The 24,492-nt window shown below is 30.3% G+C and overlaps 1 protein-coding gene across 1 annotated transcript in view; it reads left to right on the plus strand.

Annotated features, from left to right (window-relative positions):
- Positions 1–24,492, plus strand: part of LOC119674798 (zwei Ig domain protein zig-8-like) — a 94,894-nt gene that overhangs the window by 4,273 nt on the left and 66,129 nt on the right. Inside the window, exons 2-3 of the mRNA XM_038085952.1 lie at positions 10,267–10,344; positions 13,657–13,789. Coding sequence (XP_037941880.1) covers positions 10,267–10,344; positions 13,657–13,789 — 211 coding nt within the window. The remainder of the gene's footprint in view (positions 1–10,266; positions 10,345–13,656; positions 13,790–24,492) is intronic.

Genomic DNA, 24,492 nt, shown 5'->3' on the forward strand with positions numbered 1-24,492 from the left:
GCCGTCCGAAGACTCACTTAGACCATGAGGTCCATTGTGATACCCTAAAGAATTTGACACCTGTCCCTATAACCACTTGGTATTGGCTACAAAGCCATTGACACCAGCTATGGAAATAGAATCTAGCTCTCTTAGTGAATAGAAAAAATGCGACCTTAAATAGGATAGTCTATGTCTTGCGAAGGTAGGACACTGTAGCAGAAGGTGTGTTGGTGATTCCACTTCATCATCCTACATGCAATGCTTACAATGTAAGGAGGTCCTGTGCCAAACAATTATACTTTAATTAATTTTCACTACACAGACTACGGAGTATATTTTGAGACAAGGTTTCGAATGGTAGTGAATTGTAACAACAAAAAGTTTTTTTTGATAATACTAAAATACTAACTTATCATTAGAAATCGCTTCATAGTTCTCGATTAATACACTTTTGTATGCGTTTGAACCATTTGTCAAAGCATTTATTTCAATCTTCTTCAGACACCTCCAAAACATGGTTTTCCAATGAAACAATGACTTTTTCCGCCGACAAAAATCGTTATTCATGCAATTTACGAGTATTCTTGGAGTTCGGGAATAAGACGAAGTCATTGGGTGCCAAATCAGGACGGGTAGATGACCCATCAATTCGATTTTTTGAATGTTCAAATAGTCGGTTGTTAGACGAGATGTGTGAACACTCTCATTATCTTGATGAAGTTGGGAAATGATCTGACGGCACTTGTTTGTTTTCCGTTTTTAACTGAAGATTTCTGGTAAACAAATAGTTATGTACCATTTGAAATTAATCGTTTTACGTTCCTGTATTGGTGTATTTGCCACATGAACAATTTTCCCAAAAAAAAACAAGCGACCATTTGTTTCGAAGTGCTTCGAGCACTAACAACTTTTGACAGTCGACTGCTGTTTACGTTCCCGCTCATACGCTTACATTTATGATTCGTCACCTGTTACAATCTTATACTCGTATACGTCTTTTGAAGTACCGCCAAAAGAGCATTTGCGTTCATAAATTAACACGAGCATCATTTTGAGATTTTGTCAAATGATCGGGGATCTAACAAGAGCACACCTTTCTCACAGCTAATATTTTATGTATGCTAGTGGAACTAATGCATCAAGGGTTCGCTCAATCTCACAGTATGTCGCATGACGATGTTGCATTATCAGTTTTTACACAACATCAATGTCAGATGACACCTGACAACAATTATTGTTGCCATGTCTCCAAATATAAATAGTGACTCTTGTATAAAATAATAGACTATGAATGCACCCCGATCTAAAAGATCTATTGCGTGTCTGAAAGCCCAACTAAAAGAATTCTAGACTATTGATAAATTGTTGTGAGCTTAATTTCAATCATTTGATTTGGTACCAAGATCCCGCTTCCAAGGTAGTTAAGCCTAGGTCTTGTATTCCCTTTTCCTCATGACAGAGTCGACAATAATCACTTTCTACCACACCTATATACTTCATATGGTAATTGAAATTACAGTGTCCTATACGAAGTTTAATGTTGATCTGAATAATGCTACTATTAAGGTTAAGGATGTCGTCAATTTTATTGTGTACAATATGAATGAATCTTCTTGACTGTCACATGCCTGATTGGGCTCTCCAGTGTTCAAGTAGACTTAATTTCTCACATTCTGATATTAAGTTATTTGTGAAGCTTTTCTTCACACCGCAGAAGGGCTAATGCTCCTCATGTACCCATATACGAGTAACAAGTTGCCAAAAACCTCACCCAAAGACTTGCGAATATACCGGGTCTGTCACCGTCCCATGTTAGGAACCTAGAACCACATCAATTCCATTGAGATAAGCACAACAAATTACATGTCCAACTAAAAAACTATTCGGCAGGCTGATTATTACAAGACGATGTCTTATATTTTGGCTCCATAATAATTAAGAATGATCTCTTTTTTGAATAGTATGTCTGATCGTTGGTTTGAGCCAACCTAAGTCGATAAGTATGTCTTGGCCTCAGAACCAAATGGGTACTGCTTTTACTAAAAACTTTTTAAAGTTGATCATTTTTGGTAGTATTTAGATTTTCAGATTTAGATACTACTAATTTTTGAGAACAAAATCAAAGCTTTAAAAGGGATTCGTAAATCATAAGGGGAATTTTTAAAAACGCTTACGTACTGTCTACAATTCTTTACTAGCTCCAAATTTTGTAAAACGATTCTCTAAGTCGGTATATATATTTTTACAGATTATCTTGACATTTATTTTTAATTCAGCAATTGAGTCTACATAAAAATTTACTAGACATGAGTAAATTCTAGAGGGAGGGGGACTTCAATGTCGAAAGATAATAAAAGTTAAGTTCATCATTTTCACTTTGTCTGTTCTAAAGAATTTTTTTCGTCATTTTAAATGACTTGTGTTCATATTTTATAATCGATTTCAACATTATATTTGCTCAAAACAATGATTAATCATGATTTAGTCCTTGAAAAAATTCACTTTCACTTTAATGTTTTCAGTAAGGATTACAATATTGTAATGATGACACTTGTAAAATTCATAAATCCTGTGTTCATAATTCATGAGCACAGAAACCTTAATGTATTTGCTTAATTTCGTTCATAACAATGCCATCAAGCCCAAATTTGTTGTTTGACAATTAAATAAATTTATATAGTACCTATATACACATATATATAAGTATATATATGTACTCGCATATATTCTCGTATATATGTTATGTATATGAAAGTGTGCAATGCAAAATCATTTTCGAAATGTCTATTTGATAGCCTCTTATATTTATTTGACTCGGTTAAATTGCTATGAAAGTCCTTTTTCTGTCCATAGGTACTACACTGTATTGAGTTATATATCCTTCATCGTTTTTAAAATTATTTAATTAAAATTTAACAATATTTTTAATTATTTATACGTGGCAAATGGAGCTGTAAAATTTTTTTGCCTTTATTTTCCCGGATTTTTCTAAATTCAATCCTTTTTCACTCTCTTTAAACCTAAACAAACAGAAACACTTGTTCTGGATGCTGGGACGAATTTCCTCATTTATTTTCATTTCGTGCTTTTTATGTACGCGTCAACCCTAATAAAAACTCATTACGTATCTGAAACGGAATGAATTTTCAGCAACAGTAGAAAAAATATATTAAAATTAACTAAAATAAGAAGTAGGGAATAAAAAAAATTCAAAGGGTAAATAAAATAAAAGCCAAGTGCGAACAAATGCAAACACATTAAAATTAGCAAAGCAAATCCACTTGGAAAGGCGCTGGATTCGAACTGAAATACAAGCAAAGCCATGCGCTACTGAGCTACTAACACAAACAAACCAGCGGAGATGAAATAGTGGTTGGTTGGTTAGAGCCGAGGTTGGGGCGTGAGAAAATCAACATTGACCCTGAATGTGGAACTTTCAAGTTTACTTTGGTAACTGATATGGCACCCAATTTTTTTTATTTTTTTTTATTTTTTTGCCATGGCTGTACGCCATTTACGAAGTACTTGACAAAAGTGAAATAAAAACGAAAGGAGTCATTGAGGCAGGAAAGCAGCCCATGGAATTTGTTCCTTTGGCGCCAGCACTAATAGGCGCAATAATAAAAGTCATAAAAATTGCAGAAAAAGTTTTCCACATGAACGAGTTTTATTTTTACGCATTACGTGACTGATTTTTCGTTTCTTTAAGCAAATTAAATGATTTCATTAATCCTTCGAAACCGACCTGATATGGTTCGAATTTCTATATACAATTTTACATAAATATATATTAGCATAATTATTTTTACTACCATTCTATCATCATATCTTCTTCCTTTTGCTTTTGTGGTTGACAATGTGAAGTTCGTGAAATTTGTCCTTCAATCCCATTCCAGCACCTGCTTACCAGCACCTAACCCAAGGCGGAAATTAAGCTCATTAAGGCTTATTGTGAAATAATTAAAGTCTTTGGAATGAAAAGAATTTTTTTTTTTATTATTTTACGAGTCTTTTAAATCAAATTTAGTTAAAATTGTTTTAGGGCACATGAAGTGACAATAACGAAGCTAATAAAATTTTTGGGTGAAAATCGTTAAAGAATGTTAATGATAAATTTGAACTGGAATTTGTATAAAAATGCAATAAAATAATATTTATATGTGCTGTACTTAGAATAATTTTCTTCCTATTTAAAGAATATGGATTCAAAGTACTATTTCAACCTGTTTGGATATTCAAAGCAATTAAGATTAAGCCTTTAGTTTTATTAAAGGTGTGATTAGAGAAATAAGGTATGGATATTGATATTATGGATATTAATGGATATTAATAAATTATACTGTACTATATATTAAATTTTCGAGATTGTACTTGAACTCTTTAAATAATTATGATTAATTATTACTATTTCATGAGAAATATAATTCCTTGCAGTCTTTTTACCAACATGTAATATTTCCAAGTTTATTTTCAAGCATTTTTGGGAGCACAAGAAAAATATTTTTATATATTATAATTATTATATTATTACTATTTATAAATTCAGGGTTGGGCGGTTGAAATGTTATCAACAATACTATATAGTATAGTCAAACTGATATTGCCAACTATATGAAATTCACACAAATGACAGCTGTTTATATTGTTTTGAAACTACTGTTAGCATTTCAAACGTAATAGTGTGATTGCATTTTAATTGGCTGAAATATTACAATCATAACGAGCTATTGTTCCTGAGTTCAAACACCTCAAAGTGTATAAAATGTACCATAAATCACTATAAAAGTACAGACAGCATCACCTATTGCTATGGTGATGGACGAAACAAAATAGTAATATTACCTGAAATTGTTCGGAAAGTGAAGGCTTCACTTAAATGAAATCCACGTCGAAGTGGTATTCAACTGGTCAAAGAACTGAAAATATCTTAGCGAAGCTTCCGACAAATATTCCAAAATAAGCTTAAGATAATGCCTTACAAAATCCAAAAGACACAAGATCTTATATCAAAGACTCGAAGGAGCAAAGGAGTTGTTATGCTTGCACAAACCACGAACGTGCCGAATTTCCAGACATTGTATTTTCTGATTAGAAATACTTCCCCTTTGAGCAGTTCATAAACTCTCAAAATGATCGTGTTTACTTAACTGAACGCACTACCGCTTACTGCCATTTGTAACTACAAATGGCCAACCGAAGTAATTTTCCATCCCATGGTATGGGCAGCTGGGACCGGGGATGGAAGCTCTCCAATCGTTTTTATCGATCCTGGTGGTATAATCAATATAAATCATTATTGAAAGAATATTTTGGAAGTTGCTTTTCAGCCATGAGCACACAAACATTTTGCCGTAGACCATGGACGTTCCAATAATACTTGGCATCGGTCTCGGTCTCAAAATGCTCGTGTGAACCAAGAATGGTCAAAAATTCACAGTCCTTACTTCATTTCGTGCACATAATGGCTTTCGAATTCGTCAGATGCTAATCCGATAGACTATTCCATCTGAGCCATTTTGGAGATTAATGTGGGTACTAAAAAATATGCCAGTATGGATACGCTGAAGAAAGCCATTGTTTAGGAATGGGTCAAAATACTAGAAGATCACATTTGTGAAGCATGCAACTCAATTTTTTACCGTTTGATGGGCATAAACAGGGTAAAAGCGAAAGGTGGCCACATCGAGTTAGGGTGAATGTATTCCGAAATTTTGATTATTTCCACAAACGATATGTTGATAATTGTTTTGTCCTCAACCGATTGGAGTATATATATGTGCCGTAGAAGTTGTTTAATTTATTTAGCTATTATATTATATTTGTAAGAAGCATCAAATTTGGCCTTCAATCACAATTTTAGAAAATATTTAATTCCGTTTTATATATGCTTCACTTTCATAATTTTTAGTGTATTATCCGCAGTCGTTCCACAGAATTAAATCGTTGCGTGTTTGTTTATTTAACTTAACGGATAAGAGCCATCTGTGTAAATATCTGTATAAATCTGTCTTTATAAACATTTGTTTATTCCAGACTTGAGTCAACTTCTAACATTATATTCGATATAGTTTTGATCAGTCTAGTCAGCAGTTATATTATTTCTTTTTATTGGCAATTTTAGAGTAAAACCATAATTCTGATGAGTTCTCATAACATTTCCTATTTGCTTTATTTACTTTAGGTAATATGATTATGCATTAAACAGACTCAGCTCATATTAAATTAAGTGTTTATTTTTATTTATCAGCATTGATTGTATTCTATAAATTCATTAAACTTTTCTAAATTCATGGTAAAGCAATTTACAGCAGTAATATTATATTTACTATACCAACAGTGTTTTACACATGTGTCAGCTGTTTTCATTGAAGTAAACTATCTTAAAATAAAAAATTGAAAATAATATCTTTGAATCTTAATTTAAAACTTATTCTATCCCATTCGTTGACTTAAAGTATTTTTCTAAGTTCAACTTTCTCTATGAATAATTGTATTGAATTTTATATTACAGAACTTTATTTTTCCATCTGATACGACAATCCTACTAAAGTATTTCTTTCGTTTATGCATCACTGCCGGGTAAATGGTTTTTGAAGACATATTCTCTATCTTGCAAAATGTACAAATTTTATAAAAATAAGTTCCCAGTTTTTTAACGTGATAGCTTAATCTGTCAGAACTGTAACCTGTCCTGTATTGATTCGTGAACTATTCTTCTTTACTTGCATACAATTTTTAAACGGCTTTAGCTTAAAGCCATTTCAATAGCTTGGTAGTATATCGCAAATAAAATTTTCTTTATATCTCATATACGTTCCAAATAAGTGAAAAAAATTATCTTCTCGTAAACCACAGAATGCGACCGGGTCTACAAATATCGAACCTATTTATGCCAAGTTTTTCGAAAACTTTGTTACAATAAATTTCAGTGTACCTCGGATCCCATAGGATCCATATTCATATTTTGGACAAAACCAGCTCCAGAGTAATAATCCTGATGTTATTTGATGAGATTTGAGTACCTTTATTGCTGCTTGTTTATCAATAGGATAGTTATTTTATGGTTCTGGTAGTTGCATTTAAGTTTAAAGTATTTACACTTATCTATTGCATAAATTTCTGCTTTATAAAAAGTTTTATTTTTAGCAATCGGTACCAAATATTTCAATCTCAGCCCATTAACACCTACTCCAGGTATGTTTATATAGTAGGTTTTATAAGAACCATCGTAACTATTTTTATTCCTCAGTTAAGTTTCAAAACTAAAACTGGCTTAGTTTCGAAGCATTCCAATATTAAGAAGTTTCTTGGCTAGGGTATCAAATTTCTTGCGATTAAGACTACTGCTCAAATCTTAGTTATTATCTTCATCATCATCATTATTTTGATAATCTATTGTATAGATGATCAAGTTTGGTCACTCATAGAATGATCGTCTTCGCTTAATGTTCAATATAAATACAAAAAGGTGCGAATTCTACGTGGACCTCAATGGATGCCGCCATAAACGTTCGCATGAATTTTAACGTCAATATAACGGTAGTAACTATTTCACTAAATATAATCTATTGTGTTTTTAATAGAGAAGTTTCTAACAGTAGTGAATCACAACTACAATATAAATCATTATTTTTGAATTAATTGAATTTTTGACTGACCATAGAGTTTTTTCGAGCATTCCCAAATATCCATCAACAGAGATCTTAGAATTATTTCTTATATTTAATTAGTCGTAAATAATTTTTTTTAACCCTTACCAATGGTTGAACTCATGTCCTGCCAAACTTAAAGCTTAGAGTCAGTGTTTATTAGCCAACTTACCCAAAGCCGTACTTGGCTTATGTGTTTGAACTTGAAGTGTTTTTGTTAGTGGATTTGAAGATAACGAGAAAGCCGATGAACAAGCCAGAGAAGTTTCGTTCGCATATTATATTGGGCCAAAACCATTTTGCGGTCCTTCATGGAGCTTTTTCAAATTTAAAATTAAAAAATGGTTGGAAAGAGTAGCTCAAATAATGTAATTGAAATAACTGAAATTGAAATAATGTGATTGCAATTTTAGACAAATTGCAGTAATTACAATTGCATACAAATTGCAGTAATTGCAGACAAGCTAAAGAATTCATGCCGAATCGATCAAAAGCCAGAATTAGAGAGCTTCTAATGCTGAACAGAAAAGGCATCCGACTTGTCACACGGTTTCTCACGGGACATTGCGAAATCAAACGAATCTAGGTATTACAAAAGATGATTGCTGCTGCAGAAGAGGAAATAGCAGAGTATTTTCTGTGTCACTGTGATAGTCTCGCCAGAATCAGACTCCGGTACTTATCAATTGCCTGTTCACTTATAACGGAATTAGCCAACATCTCTCAAAAGGACATGACATTTTTTACTGCTACTCGTCTATGGAACTAAAGTGGGTTTATCACAATAATCTTCAAACGATACCGTGGGCTTGTCAAAATAATCTTCAAATGTTACAGTGATGTGGTGACAATTACCCCAAACTTTTCAATATTTATCAATCTAAATAAATTATGTTTCTGTATACCTATTTGTTAATATGACTGAAACAACTTCATTTTCAGTTTCAAAAATCAAAGAAATACTTATTAGCAAAAAAAATTGTTAAATTATATAATTTTGAAATATGTAATTTAAAAAGAAAATGATATGGAAGGTAATTATGGAAGGATTCTCTATTTACCTCACACTGTTCCAATAATTTTGTACTTTAAAGTACTATTGAAGGTGTTTAATCATGTGAACTGTTTAAAATGATTTTAATGAATATATATGAACTCAATTTAGAAATTTTCCTGGATTTCTTGTTTAATTTCTGGAAAAAACCACTTAAAATTTTAAATTAAATTCAGCAATAAACTTAGGAAGAAAATTGCTCTTTCTATAATTAAAGCTTTTGTTATTTCTTCTACTTATTCGAGATATCCTCATGAAAATTAAATTGAAATGACTGCTAAAGTTTATAAATATTTTTGCCTTATATTTACAAAAATATAAAATCCTTAAATGGTTTTTTGTGTGTCCTTAAGAAAATTTCAGCAAAACTTTTGCATAATTAAAATTGAGCACCACAAAAACAAGAAAATAGAAGTGAAGATGAAGACAAGAAAAAGGGAAGAAGAAGGGAAAAAGTGAAGAAGAAGACATTAACACAAACAACAAAAACTAAAGTCATTAAATAAATCTGCACGATGTGCAAAAAATATACGAAAATAGCAAAAATATCGACTTAGTAGACTTCACCCATATCCTGCAAATAGGACGAAGTTAAGTGGGTGAAAATAAAAACAATAATAAGATCAATGAATGTAATTTTTTGTTTCCAGTCGACTACGAAAACAAAGTGTAAATGAAACTAAAAACAATCAAAAAAAGGAAATAAAATAAAAAATAGAATTTTTTTATGCCGCACTTTTCGCAACTAAAGTATCCTTTTTTTTTTTGTGTGTGTTGGCTATTGTCAATTTTGTTTCTCAAATAAAATTTTATACTATGAAGCAGCATTTTAGGCGACAACCTAAATTAAACAACGCAAACAAAAATAAACAAAAAATAATTACAACGCCAGCCGAAACAACTTTTGCCAATGTGCCAAAAAGCTAAAGAAGAGACACAACAATCACAAAACTTTTTGGTTAAATTTTTAAAGTTGGGTCACATTTCCGGTAACTTAATTCAAAATGCTCCAAACAACAACAACAACAGCAACAACAAGAACAATAATAACAATAGTAACAAGAACGACCTGTGAATACCCTTTCTGTAAATTGTTTAAGGAAAAGTTTCTTTTGTATTACATTGTTATAGATATTTTTGCAACTAAGTATACACTCAAGTATATATATATATAGATATATATAATTCCATGTACATATAAAATGGTTTAAATTTGTATATATATTTATATATCTATATCTGTGTATATCTATTTGTATTTTCTTAGTTGAAACTTTAGTCGTAAGTTGTAAGGATAATGAATGCTTTGTAGTTTGGTAGCTGTTTGAAACGTCATTGTGTTGACATTAAAACTGTCAAAATATAAAAATAAAAAATAAAGTTTGCAGGCATTTATTACACTTTGATTGTATTTAATGTTTATTGGTGTAATAAAGGATAAAACTGGTCATGAGGGTACCAAATTTTCTCTGAAATTAAGTATTAAGTAGCATAAGACATAATGTCAATTTACTTACATTACATTTGCACTGCCGATAACCGACAACATTCATTTGTTTTTACCGTTTGTTTTCATTTTAGGTATCCTGGATACGTAAAAGGGATTTGCACATACTTACGGCAGGCTCAACTACTTATACTTCGGATCAAAGATTTCAGGTTTGTAAAGGCTTAAAATGACATTTTAATGAATTTTAATATTAGTATGGTTTACGAGTTAAATTAATTACAGAAATTTTAACAAAATTTTTACCACAAGAATTTTAAAGTTCAAATAATTTTTATTAAACTTTATTAAATCAAAAATTGAATAAAAAATAAATTATATTATTAAAATAAATAGAAATTGTAGTACCATAAATCTGGCCACTAATAAATAAATAAAAACTAAATAACTATAAGTATTATAGGCTTCCAGATTACTGCCAGAAGTGACTGTCATAAAGGAAGCTATAGCTTGTCTAGAAGTAGGTAATATACTTGATAGAAATATATATATACTATCAGATTGTTAAGCTACTTTAAAGTGCTTGAGTTCATTCCAATTAACATCTAGGATAGTATTTGACTGCTACACATATTTAAATGAGTTGTCGACGCAGTTCAATATTTTTGTAATCTGAATTCCCGGTCATAGGTCATATTTTCGAAAACTGCAAATTAGATGAGCTAACCAGATGGGGTGCTTCAGGAAACCACTCTTAACACCTAAACAAACTGGGCATATCCTTGACATCATGCATATTAGTATTGAGTTGTTCCTGTACTCAACTTTTTAATAAAAGATGGGAAGACTCTACAACATGCAGGCATCTGTAAGCAATATGACCACATATCAATAGAAGAAAATCGAACTCTCTTATAGATATGCTCCGTAGAGATATCAGTCTTGTAGTAGGTTTACTAACATGTCATTGTATTCTTAGTAACCATGCTAGGAGACTAAATCTCTCTTTCAACCATATATGCCGCAGTTGTGGTGTGAATGATGAAAGTGCCTGCTTTACTTCTGTCCGGCACATTCGCGATGCCGCCTTAACATTTTAGGGGCTTTCTTTTTTGAGTATCTTGACGAACTTCGAGACCTCCTTTTAAATAGCATCATAGGCCTTATCAAAGGTTCAAGATGTTTTTAGCCATTGGGTTTTTAAAAATACGATAGCACAATGGGCCTATGCATCTAAGTGGATCTCCCTGGGATCGCCGGTATAACCTAATTTAACCTAAATAAATATAATAAAATTAAGTTTATATCTCTTCTCTTAAGCAAAAGAACAGATAAAAACATTTGTCGAAAAAACTTCGAAACGTCGGATTTACTTATATAGAGGACTTTATAAAAGTAAAAATAAACACTAAAAAAAATAGAATATTGTAATCTAATATAAAACACTTATTCACCACATCTGGTAATAAGCTAGATGTAGTAAATAATCAAATAAGATGTATTTATTGATATTAAAACGCCACACATATGACTCTGGGCTTTTAACTTTGTTAGTTGAAAATCTAGTAGACGGAGTTATAGTTGTATTCAAAATCACGTGTCCGCCCTGGATTAGCGCAAGGCATTCTGACAGCACATGTGTTGCTGACTCCTTATTCTCTTCGCAGAATCTATAGTTTGCATCCATATATATACCCAGTCTCGTTAGGTAGTATTTTAGTTTACAGTGCTTTGTTAGGATTTCTATAACGCTTTTAAGTTTTCCTTTTGATACGTTCATACAATCCTGGTATCTCCTATTGTTAAAGGTATCAATAAGTGATTTGGATTGTGTTAATCCTGGTATATTATCCTAGTAATCCAATTTGTTCTCGTTCTCCTTTATTTTTACCAGTGAAAGGAGGGTACTGTATCCTAATTCATATAAAGGTTACGGTAGTTTGTCTGCGTATTCGTTGCCGCGTACTTCAGTTTGTCCCGGTACCCAGAGATCGGTTAATATAATGGTAAATAAAATATTTTTGAATATCAGTGTGTTAACGTTTTGAATATATGTTAATAATTAAAAATAAAAATATGAAGATATATAATATATATATCTACAAATAGGTATTTAAATATCTAAATTTTAAATAAATTTGATTTTCTTCTTTTATTGGTGAAATGCGAGTTAATGTCAAAATCACTTACTAGTGTGTATGACCACTACATCGAAATATGAGTATTTATTTATTATTACATGATAATAAAAAATAGTTCAAGAGGTCACATATTATTTTTAAAAGATATTCAATTAATTTAAACTTACTAAGTATTTTCAAATCTATTTTTAATTATCATATCTTCTAATCGTATAAGAACAAATGAAGCAAATTATGGACAAAGTAAGCAGACTAAGATCAGACGCACTTCTGGCAGAAGAACCAATAAGGATTTCAATAATTAATATCAAAAAACATATTCAAAACTACTTTCTACTTTTATAGAATAAAATTCGAAATGTTAAAATTTAAAAAAGTCCAACATAATAAGGTTCACCTATTATTTTTTTAGAGCAAAGTTTTTTCTTAATAGGGCTAGGATCATGGTAACACATCAAGTGATAAAGATCACTGATAAGTAAGCAACTATTCTGAGAAATAAAGTGTCTAATTTAGTGTAACTGTAAAAGTTCCACCGATAAGGGTAAGGAAGTGACAGCTGAATAAATTCTAAGCAAATTGCCATTATCTATATGTGGGTGTAATACAGAATGGATGCAGAGAAGAAGATTATTACAGAAGAATATAGTTGTGAAGTATTACTGCTACGAAATTCATTAATAAAATCATTATAAAATTAAAATATAAAATTTTTTTCCCTTCGTTGGAGAAGTTAATAAGTACATATTGACAAACTCTTATCAGTATGTATATAATAACTCTTATACTGTTTAAAATTTATCAAGCTCTATATAGTCATTATAGAATTAATATTTCAATTATAATTCTCATTCAGTTAAAACTACAAATACTACATATATTTCTCGTAATGTGAACGACGTTGAGGTTTTTGTTTTAATGCGATGTTACGAAAATAAATGTTAGATAATCATGTAATAGAATATAGGTATGTTGGCTTTTTGTCTTCTAATGGGCCATATTTTTTTTTTGATATGGTATATGAATTAAAATTGGCTTTGGAATAATTCAATAATTTTTAATTTTATCTAATTATTTATTGAAAGTGATGAACATATTTTTAAATAAAATAAAGTGAGTGACAATTTACTATTATTTGCATTTAAAAAATGATGTCAAGTCCTTTGTCTTGAGAATCATCTTAATTTAAATTCCTTAGGACAAAACTGCAAAAGATTGGGTTTTTCTTTTTCAGCAAAACAATTTTTTCGGTTTAAAATTTTTAAAAAAACTATATATTAAAAATTCTTCACATCCCATACCCTCACCTGTCATCACATAGTAAAAGATTTTATATGCAAATATGGAAACAAAAAAATTTAATAATTTTAATTTATTTTAAAGGTTCTACGTCCTGAAAATTCCTGTAATTGGACTCTGCAAATCAAATATCCTCAGCCGCGCGATTCTGGCATTTATGAATGTCAAATAAACACGGAGCCAAAAATGTCCTTGTCATATATTTTCAATGTAATCGGTAAGTACAATAAAAAACATTTCAACTCATTTAATATTTTGTGCTTTTTTTTTGTTTTGTTGGTATTTTGGCATTGTTGCCTTTCTCTAAAAAATAATTTAACTAAAAAGCAGCTTATTTGATTACGGCAAGCAAGCAAACAAGCATTCGAATAAAACGAAGGCATTACATAAATAAACAAAATATTTGCATACATTTAGGCACTCTAACACACGCACTTCGTGTATATTTCGCATATTTGCTCACACCAATAATCCAAGTTCTGTTGACATCTGATAAGTAAAAAGGAACTCATTTACCCACATACGTACGCTCCTTAGTCGAGGATTTGAATACAAAGCAAAAGGCGAAATTACATTCGCCATTAGGCGCAATATGTTGGGAATTTGAAATGTCTTAAGTGAATTTTTATGAAGGTGTAGCACGACTGCGGGAATTGAGCGCCTTTTGGGTGTATTAAATTTCATATGAGAATTACTGTAGGTACACGGGTATAAATTTACTTCTTTTACGTGCAGCAAATTTTTCTTCTTTCTGTATAGTTTATTTAATTTTTTTTTTTGTACTCCTTATTTTCTTAAGTTTCTGAAATTACAAAATGTTTGCTTTCTTTTTGAGAGAAAGGGTTTCGGGTTAAGATTATCTCATCATGCAGACACACGTGTTTAGTCAATATTGTTGTTACTCCGAAAGAACAAAGCAATATAGGCCAGATGAATGGAAAAGTTTTAGTAAAATGAGAATGAGGTACAAACTGAATTTTGAACATTATTTAATATGGATTAACACAGCTGTTGTGCTTAGAGAAGTGCTTTATCTTAGGTATAAATAAAATCATACCAAAAGGTCGAAAGAAAATAATTAAAAATAACCATTATTTACAAATTTTAAGACCATAATTATTGAGATTTATGCTATAAAATATAAATATCTGGATACAAGACTTGTTTAAGTACTTGTGATCTTGTACTACAGGGTTAAGCGTTTAAAACGTTACCAACTATACTATATAGTATATCTGTCAAACTAATATGACGGCTGTTTATATTATTTACAAGCATTTGCGTTGAAGTCTTATAGAACCAAAGTTATTTGAAATGAAATTCAAACGTAATAGTATGATCATATTATATTTAGCTGGAATATCACAATCACAACCATATATTATTCGTGAGCTCAAACAACTAATAGTGAATAAAATGTATACGAGGGTTGCTATATCTATTTCTGGCATAGGCAACACCTAAGTGGCAACACTAAAAAATGCAATTAAGGCGTGAACATTTTCGTGCAATCATTTTTCACAACTTTCGATGTGGATTATCACGACAAGAGTGCATTGATGAATTTAAATCTTTGTATGGCGATGAAGCACCATTCTATAGCACTGTAAAAAACTAGTTTAATGAATTCAATCGGGACCGACGCTCGCTCAACGACGAATTCCGTGATGGTCGTCCAAAAACAGCCGTTGCGCCAGAGAACATGCCGTGCGTGAACTGATAATGCAAGATCGTCATCCTTGGGCATTTCTCCCACCAGCATACATTTGATATTGCACGAACACCTGGCCGTAAAAAAGATTTGTTCTCGTTGCATCCCGCACAATTTAATAATCGCATGAAAAAAAATGTTCATGTCTATGGATGCAAAGAAATGTTGAAAAACTATGTTCGCGGTGCTTCAAAAGACGTTTATAAGATCGTCCCAGGTGACGAATCATGAACTTATGCGTATGAGCCCGAAACAAAACAACAATTGACCGTGTGGGTCTTCGAAGACTAGCCAAATCCAACGAAAGTTGTTCGTGAAGCAAATTGTCGCTTCCTTCTTCGGCAAAACTGGTCACGTGGCGACTATTCCGCTTGAGCAACGAAGGACAGTCACTTCTGAATGGTACACCACAATATGTTTGCATCAAATCTTCGGAGAAATTCGAAAAACGAATAAGATAAGGCGAATCATTGTTCATCATGACAACGCGAGCTCTCACAAATCGGCTCAAATCAGCGCCTTTTTGACCGGCCAAAGCGTCGAATTGATAGGTCGTCCGCCGTACAGCCATGACTTCGTACAGCACCCAATGACTCCTTTTTATTCCCGCACATTAAGAAAAAAATGCGTGCTCAACGATTTTCGTAGCCAGAAGATGCTGTTGAAGCGTTCAAAAACCATGCTTTGGAGGTGTTTCAATCGGAGTGGAAAAAGTGCTGCGACAATTGGTTTGCGCGCATGCAAAAGTGCATAAATCAGTCCGGAGAATACTTTGAAAAACAATAAAAATATTTTTGATGATAAATATTCGCATTTTCATTATTAGGCCAGAAGTATATATAGCAGCCCTTGTAATACTCATTATAGCATGTAGTAAAACAATAATATATACTACAGAATACCTGAAACATTTGGAACTTATCTATAATGAGATTATGAGTATAAAATTGTCATCATATGAATATAACATACAATTATTTATTACTTGAATAGTTTCAGATTTGAACAATTTAGCAAATAAGACTATATCTATTCATATCAAACAATATTTATTTATATATTTAGTTTACATGAAAAAGTTTCAAATAGTCTTGATAGGTGATTTTTGAAGTGAATAAGTATATGTCGCTATGTGTTCCAATTATGGAAAATAAATATGGAGAAATATTTTTATGGAAGTTGTTATTAAATTTGATTTTAACGTCTGTTCTGACGGCGTTGACTAGAGGTTTCGAAAAGTAGTAAACTACAACAACAAAAGTTCTTTTTTGTATTATTGAATTTATCGAATTTTTGGGCTGACTATATAGCTGTTTCGAGCATTACCAAATACCCATTATCAGTGGTCTTGGATGTACTTCTTGTATTTATTAATTCTTAAATAGTTTTTTTGAGACTGGAAGTACTAAGGGTTGCACTCGTTCCCTGCCAAATTTGAATCTCAGAGTCCAGAGTCCGCGTTAATTTCAAATTCTATATAGAAATTGCTTTCATCATTGGCTGCGGATTTGTATTCAAAGTGAATAGTTGGCATACTCGTACTAATAACTTATTGCGCTTAAAAATTTTTCAAATCTTACCTCATAAATGCATAGGAAATATTGTAAACTTAAGAGATAATACTAATATGTAACATTTTCGTTTATGAATATATAAAGGAATTTTATATAAAATGTTTGAAGTTCGTTACATCCAATTAATATTAGACAAGATTTTTATTATGCATTTTATATCAGACAAATATTTTAAACGCATTAATGGGAACTAATTGTTTTATACTTCAACCCAAGTTTAGTAATTTTCACTATATTTTTCTAATTCTTATTATTCTTATAATTCTTATAATTCTTATTAATAACTTAAATAACTCTTAAATATAACTTAGCGTGAAATATGCAAACTATAGAAATCCACTTGTATACCCAAGTATTGGGTAGCTACCTGAATAAATATTAAGAGCTGTCGGGGTGGTACCTTTACTGCTTTGCAGAATATAAATAACAACAACAATTGTTGTGGATAATATTTCCAGGAAAATATTCAAGGTATAGGTATTTTTGCCCTAAAAAGAATTATTGGAATTATATGAACTTAAAGAGACATTATGACCAAAGCATATATTTTTATACCTGTTCAATTGACCTTAGTTTTTTAAATTTAAATAAAAAAATTATCATATAAAAGCGCATCATAATTCGGTAGGATGTGAATAAGAAAGTAACAAGCGAATGGTTAAGATCTCTATACCAATTTAATAAGGTGGAAGAAAAATTAATAAAAACTTTTATATATATCACACCGGATAATTTGATATACACTCGCCAATACATTTCATCCAACAATCGATTTAATATACGCAGATCAACAGTTCATCAAACAATCGATTTGATATTCGCAGATTAACACTTCATCTAACAAAGGACTACAGAACCAATCACAGAATGGAGCTACCAACTGAAGTACAACATGTATTATTTGACAAATTGTCGACACCGGAATTGAAGTCCCTGAGAAAGACTTGTAAGCAAATGCAGAAGTCCGTTGATAATTATATCCAGCATAAATGTGCCGTCAGAATAAGGAAGGGAGATGTATACTCCACTGTTTTTAAGTCCATTTACGATGTTGTGAATAAAGTAATTGACGATGAATCGGAGAAACACGCATTCATGTTGAATGTCGTTACCATAAACTGTGGCGAATTCTATTTTAATGACTTTCAAGATGTTAAACATGTGCTAGAGACATTAAAGTGTCGTCTACAAGATGGTAAAAAGGTGCAAATGACGAGTACACTGCGTGGTCAATATACGTACTATAACCTGACGGTGTTTAAAATAATTAATGAGCTTATGGAGAAGCTACCCCTTGAATTTATATTATTCAGAATTGGATCACTATTTGATAAAATCTTGGAGAAGCCCTGAATTATTTTACTATCTATATTTATATTGCTAACTAATTTGAGTTTGATTTTTTAAGAATTTTAAATTGCCAAAAAATGTGTTATTAACCTAAAATAAGATATACTATAATTGTAAAGAAATGCATATAAAAATTGTAAATGAAGTAATTATGCACTTCATTATACTCGCATGTACAGTAATTGTAAACTATTTTTTAATTATAATAAATATATAAATATTTCGGTATGCCATTTAAATCTGATTTTTTTTATTTTTGAAACTAGTTTGATTTCGAATAAGGGATTATGGATATCTAGATTTTGCATTCTAATTTTGTTAAGTCAACAATTTCAACAATCGGTTCTTTTATGTACATTTTTAATTTATTACTAAGTAAGTTTATTATTATGTATAATTATAATAAACCTTTATCGAAGTATATGGTGCGAAAATCAGTAGTTTATTATCATCGATTGGTAGTCAGTGAAATCTAAAAGGCTAAACTGCTAACTAATAAATATGAGTGGTTCTTCTATCCAAAATGTGAACGTTTCCCATAAGCGAGTGTCGACTCAAACACCTCAAACATGTGATCGGTGATCCTTGACCACTCTTTTTTCAAACGAATACCGAATCAAAAACTTTCCTAACCAGATGTTCGCCACAAGGCTTTCTTTGTGCCAGCACCAAATAAAATCCTTTTTGACTGGCGCATTTTTAATAATTAGCAACGAAATTGCTAAATTTTAGTATACTTAACTTTATTAGTGTTCTGATTAAACTTATACGGATTAGCATTTCGTCTAATTTGGTACTCGTTTTAAACTTTTACGAGACCAGAGATTTTGTGCAATCTTCCTTGAATCTCCATTGAATACGCTAAGCTTCTATGTCATTTAGTAGAAGAGGGCGTGTAAAGAGCCTTATACCCCGCAAGTGGCCGCTTGTGAGACACTTGAAATTTAACAAAATGTTCATTTTACATTCTCAATTAAAATAATCATATAACTAATTCAATTTGAAATTATTGGTTGAAAAACCAGAATGTACGCTACAATTATCGGAAGTATTTGTAATTTGTAGTTCTCGAATTCACAAGCTTTTCATAATTTTTGGTTGTTTCTAAAAATATTAAAATATTCACCAGATATTCCAGAGTAACGAAAATAGTCTTGAAATCTTTTATTACATTTTTCAGCTTTTGACTTTTGAATTGAAATTTTAAACAAATTGATGAAGCATAATCAAGGATAATACAATCAAGGTTCAAAATTTTCTAACACTCTTAATGTATCATTTTTCGAACATCAAGCGGTGTGATCATTTCGATGTCAGTAAAGAAATTTTTATGATTTTCAAGTAAAATTCGGATGGCAAAATCCATATATTTTACAATAAGCCAATTGCCATTTCTCAAAATTTTAAAAACAAAAAACTGAAATAAAATTGCATATACTCGTAAAAACATTTATATTTTTATTGTAATTAAGAAGTAGTATTGATGTATTACTACATTTACAATTTTTATTTACATTTCTTTACTTTCTCAAAAATTCATTTTTATAATATTTTGTTCTATATCCAATATATGTGATTCATAACTTTCCGAGGGGAAACTCTCATAAAACTCGTCAAGTATTATATTCACCGTCAGGTTATAGTACATATATCGCAACCTTCTACTCGTCTTCTGTACCTTCTTACGACTCTGTACACGACACTTTAATGTCTCTAGCACATGTTTAATATCTTGTAAGTCATTAAAATAGAATTCGCCACAGTTTATGGTAACGACATTCAACATGAACGCCTGTTTCTCTGATTCGTCGTCAATTACTTTATTTACAACATCGTAGATGTGCTTAAAAACAATGGAGTACACATCGGTCTTTGTTATCTTGACAGCACATTTATACTTGATATAGTCATCAACGGAGTTCTGCAACTGCATACATGTGTTTCGCAATGCATTCAATTCCAGCGTCGACAATTTGTCAAATAATATGTACTGTACATCAGTTGGTAGATCCATTCCTGCAATTGGTTCCGTAATCTGATGTCAGATAAACTATTTTGATCAGCGTATATCAAATCGATTGTTTGATGAAGTGTGCTTATGAGCGTATAGCAAGTTTTTCGATGTATTCTATACTTTTTTAAACTTTTTTAATTTAAATCTTCAATTTAAAATCTCACAAAAGCCTGGAAATATTGATTTTTTTTCTATTTAAAGTTTAGAGTTGTGCTAAAAAATGTCAAATTTTACTATATAAATGTCAGATGTATCAAAAGATGTTGCCACATCCAAAAATTTATTTAAGGCCCAAAGCATAAAAATTAGTTTGACACCTTGAGTTCTTTGATTTCCTGCAACTACTCACTTTAAGTATTTTAAGGTTTGTTCTTTAAATTACCGGTCAAATTATTAGATAATAAAAATTTATAATTGTCTATTTTAGGTTGTCTAATGCCGATAGACAAAAAAAAATTTCTATCGGTGATAGACAAAGTCAAATTTTGATATTGTGAAATAGACTTTTATTTATGGGCATTGCAAGGATACCTTTCAACCAACCATAAAGAATTTATGTGTAGCATTAAAAAATAGTTCAAAAACTCTTTAATTACACACATATATGTATGTAAATATGTATATGTTTTAGAATATATACTTTTTAAAAAAATATTCTTTGTATTATCTAATACAAATCTATTTCATCTTCGTCTAATACAATTTTAGCACACATTATTCGACATTATTCGACATTATTCGACATTATTCGACAAATGTCCGTGTAATATTGTTAAGCAATTTTTTATCATATTTGGCATATAATTTAATTTGAATTTAAGAACAATTAGATATATGTACAAATAAAAAAAATCAGAAATGTTAAACGAAAATTAAGAGAATGAAAATTATAACTTACCTACATTTTTTTAATGTTACTTTCGAAGACGTATATTTGCAAAAAGATCACAAAAATTTCAGTTAAAATATGCAACTTTTTGGATAAGAACTTATTGATTTTTTTCGAATCTTATGAACTAAACAAATTGTGCTTCGGAAGCTAAATTCACTATATTTTTTTCCTCTAAATGTAAACAAATGTATCACTTCTTTACTTCGTTTGCCTAGTAATAAATTCTACAAAGCAACAAATTTTTTGTAAACAAATAAATAAATAATCGATTTTATTTGAAATTTTTGTCATTTTTTTTAATTCTCTTATTGAATTATTTACCAACATCCGCTTAAAAAATTGAACTTAATCCAGCTTTAACCACAGATAAAATAAACTTTACTATAGAAGAATAAAGTATAAATATGAGTTTTGGTGCAACAGTTAATGACTGCCGCAATGTTAGTTAATGTTAGTTTTAGTAACAGAATTATGTTAAATGTTCAGTATCTTCAAAACTGTTAATGTAATGTTAATGTGATGCAAGATCAGATTATGTTTGTCTAAAAGTGATACAGTTACGTGCAGACATATATGTTTTCAAAATAATATTTTAAACAAACTATTTGCAACCTATAATTTTATACAATATAATCATATATTAAACTAATATAAATATATAATAAATAAATATAATAAATTATAGTATATTTAAAACGTTAATATTACATACCAGGTTTATCGTAACGAGCATGCAAACCGCTGCATGCAAATTAAGAGGTCAGCTGACCAGATAGGAGAAACGGATTTAACACATAGACATATCTCCATATAGAGAGCGTAGATAACGTAAATAATAATATAAAACTGAATTGAATATCATAATAAAAACAAAATAAAACAACAATTATAGACAACTAATACTCCTTATAGCATGTAGTAAAACAATAATATATACTACAGAATACCTGAAACATTTGGAACTTATCTATAATGAGATTATGAGTATAAAATTGTCATCATATGAATATAACATACAATTATTTATTACTTGAATAGTTTCAGATTTGAACAATTTAGCAAATAAGACTATATCTATACATATCAAACAATATTTATTTATATATTTAGTTTACATGAAAAAGTTTCAAATAGTCTTGATAGGTGATTTTTGAAGTGAATAAGTATATGTCGCTATGTGTTCCAATTATGGAAAATAAATATGGAGAAATATTTTTATGGAAATTGTTATTAAATTTGATTTTAACGTCTGTTCTGACGGCGTTGACTAGAGGTTTCGAAAAGTAGTAAACTACAACAACAAAAGTTCTTTTTTGTATTATTTAATTTATAGAATTTTTGGGCTGACTATATACCTGTTTCGAGAATTACTAAATACCCATTATCAGTGGTCTTGGATGTATATCTTGCATTTATTAATTCTTAAATAGTTTTTTTGAGACTGGAAGTACTAAGGGTTGCACTCGTTCCCTGCCAAATTTGAATCTCAGGGTCCGCGTTAATTTCAAATTCTATATAGAAATTGCTTTCATCATTGGCTGCGGATTTGTATTCAAAGTGAATAGTTGGCATACTCGTATTAATAACTTATTACGGTTAAAAATTTTTCAAATCTTACCTCATCGATGCATAGGAAATATTGTAAACTTAAGAGATACTACTAATGTGTAACATTTTCATTTTCATTTATGAATATATAAAGGAATTTTATATAAAATGCTTGAAGTTCGTTACATCCAATTAATATTAGACAAGATTTTTATTATGCATTTTATATCAGACAAATATTTTAAACGCATTAATGGGAACTAATTGTTTTATACTTCAATCCAAGTTTAGTAATTTTCACTATATTTTTCTAATTCTTATTATTCTTATAATTCTTATAATTCTTATTAATAACTTAAATAACTCTTAAATATAACTTAGCGTGAAATATGCAAACTATAGAAATCCACTTGTATACCCAAGTATTGGGTAGCTACCTGAATACCTGTATAAATATTAAGAGCTGTCGGGGTGGTACCTTTACTGCTTTGCAGAATATAAATAACAACAACAATTGTTGTGGATAATATTTCCAGGAAAATATTCAAGGTATAGGTATTTTTGCCCTAAAAAGAATTATTGGAATTATATGAACTTAAAGAGACATTATGACCAAAGCACATATCTTTATACCTGTTCAATTGACCTTAGTTTTTTAAATTTAAATAAAAAAATTTTCATATAAAAGCGCATCATAATTCGGTAGGATGTGAATAAGAAAGTAACAAGCGAATGGTTAAGATCTCTATACCAATTTAATAAGGTGGAAGAAAAATTAAGAAAAACTTTAACTTTTATATATATCACACCGAATAATTTGATATACGCTCGCCAATAAATTTCATCCAACAATCGATTTAATATACGCAGATCAACACTTCATCAAACAATCGATTTGATATTCGCAGATTAACACTTCATCTAACAAAGGACTACAGAACCAATCACAGAATGGAGCTACCAACTGAAGTACAACATGTATTATTTGACAAATTGTCGACACCGGAATTGAAGTCCCTGAGAAAGACTTGTAAGCAAATGCAGAAGTCCGTTGATGATTATATCCAGCATAAATGTGCCGTCAGAATAAGGAAGGGAGATGTATACTCCACTGTTTTTAAGTCCATTTACGATGTTGTGAATAAAGTAATTGACGATGAATCGGAGAAACACGCATTCATGTTGAATGTCGTTACCATAAACTGTGGCGAATTCTATTTTAATGACTTTCAAGATGTTAAACATGTGCTAGAGACATTAAAGTGTCGTCTACAAGATGGTGAAAAGGTGCAAATGACGAGTACACTGCGTGGTCAATATACGTACTATAACCTGACGGTGTTTAAAATAATTAATGAGCTTATGGAGAAGCTACCCCTTGAATTTATATTATTCAGAATTGGATCACTATTTGATAAAATCTTGGAGAAGCCCTAAATTATTTTACTATCTATATTTATATTGCTAACTAATTTGAGTTTGATTTTTTAAGAATTTTAAATTGACAAAAAATGTGTTATTAACGTAAAATAAGATATACTATAATTGTAAAGAAATGCATATAAAAATTGTAAATGAAGTAATTATGCACTTCATTATACTCGCATGTACAGTAATTGTAAACTATTTTTTAATTATAATAAATATATAAATATTTCTGTATGCCATTTAAATCTGATTTTTTTTATTTTTGAAACTAGTTTAATTTCGAATAAGGGATTATGGATATCTAGATTTTGCATTCTAATTTTGTTAAGTCAACAATTTCAACAATCGGTTCTTTTATGTAAATTTTTAATTTATTACTAAGTAAGTTTATTATTATGTATAA

Source organism: Teleopsis dalmanni, chromosome 2 (assembly GCF_002237135.1).
Source record: "Teleopsis dalmanni isolate 2A chromosome 2, ASM223713v2, whole genome shotgun sequence".
NCBI lineage: Eukaryota > Metazoa > Arthropoda > Insecta > Diptera > Diopsidae > Teleopsis > Teleopsis dalmanni.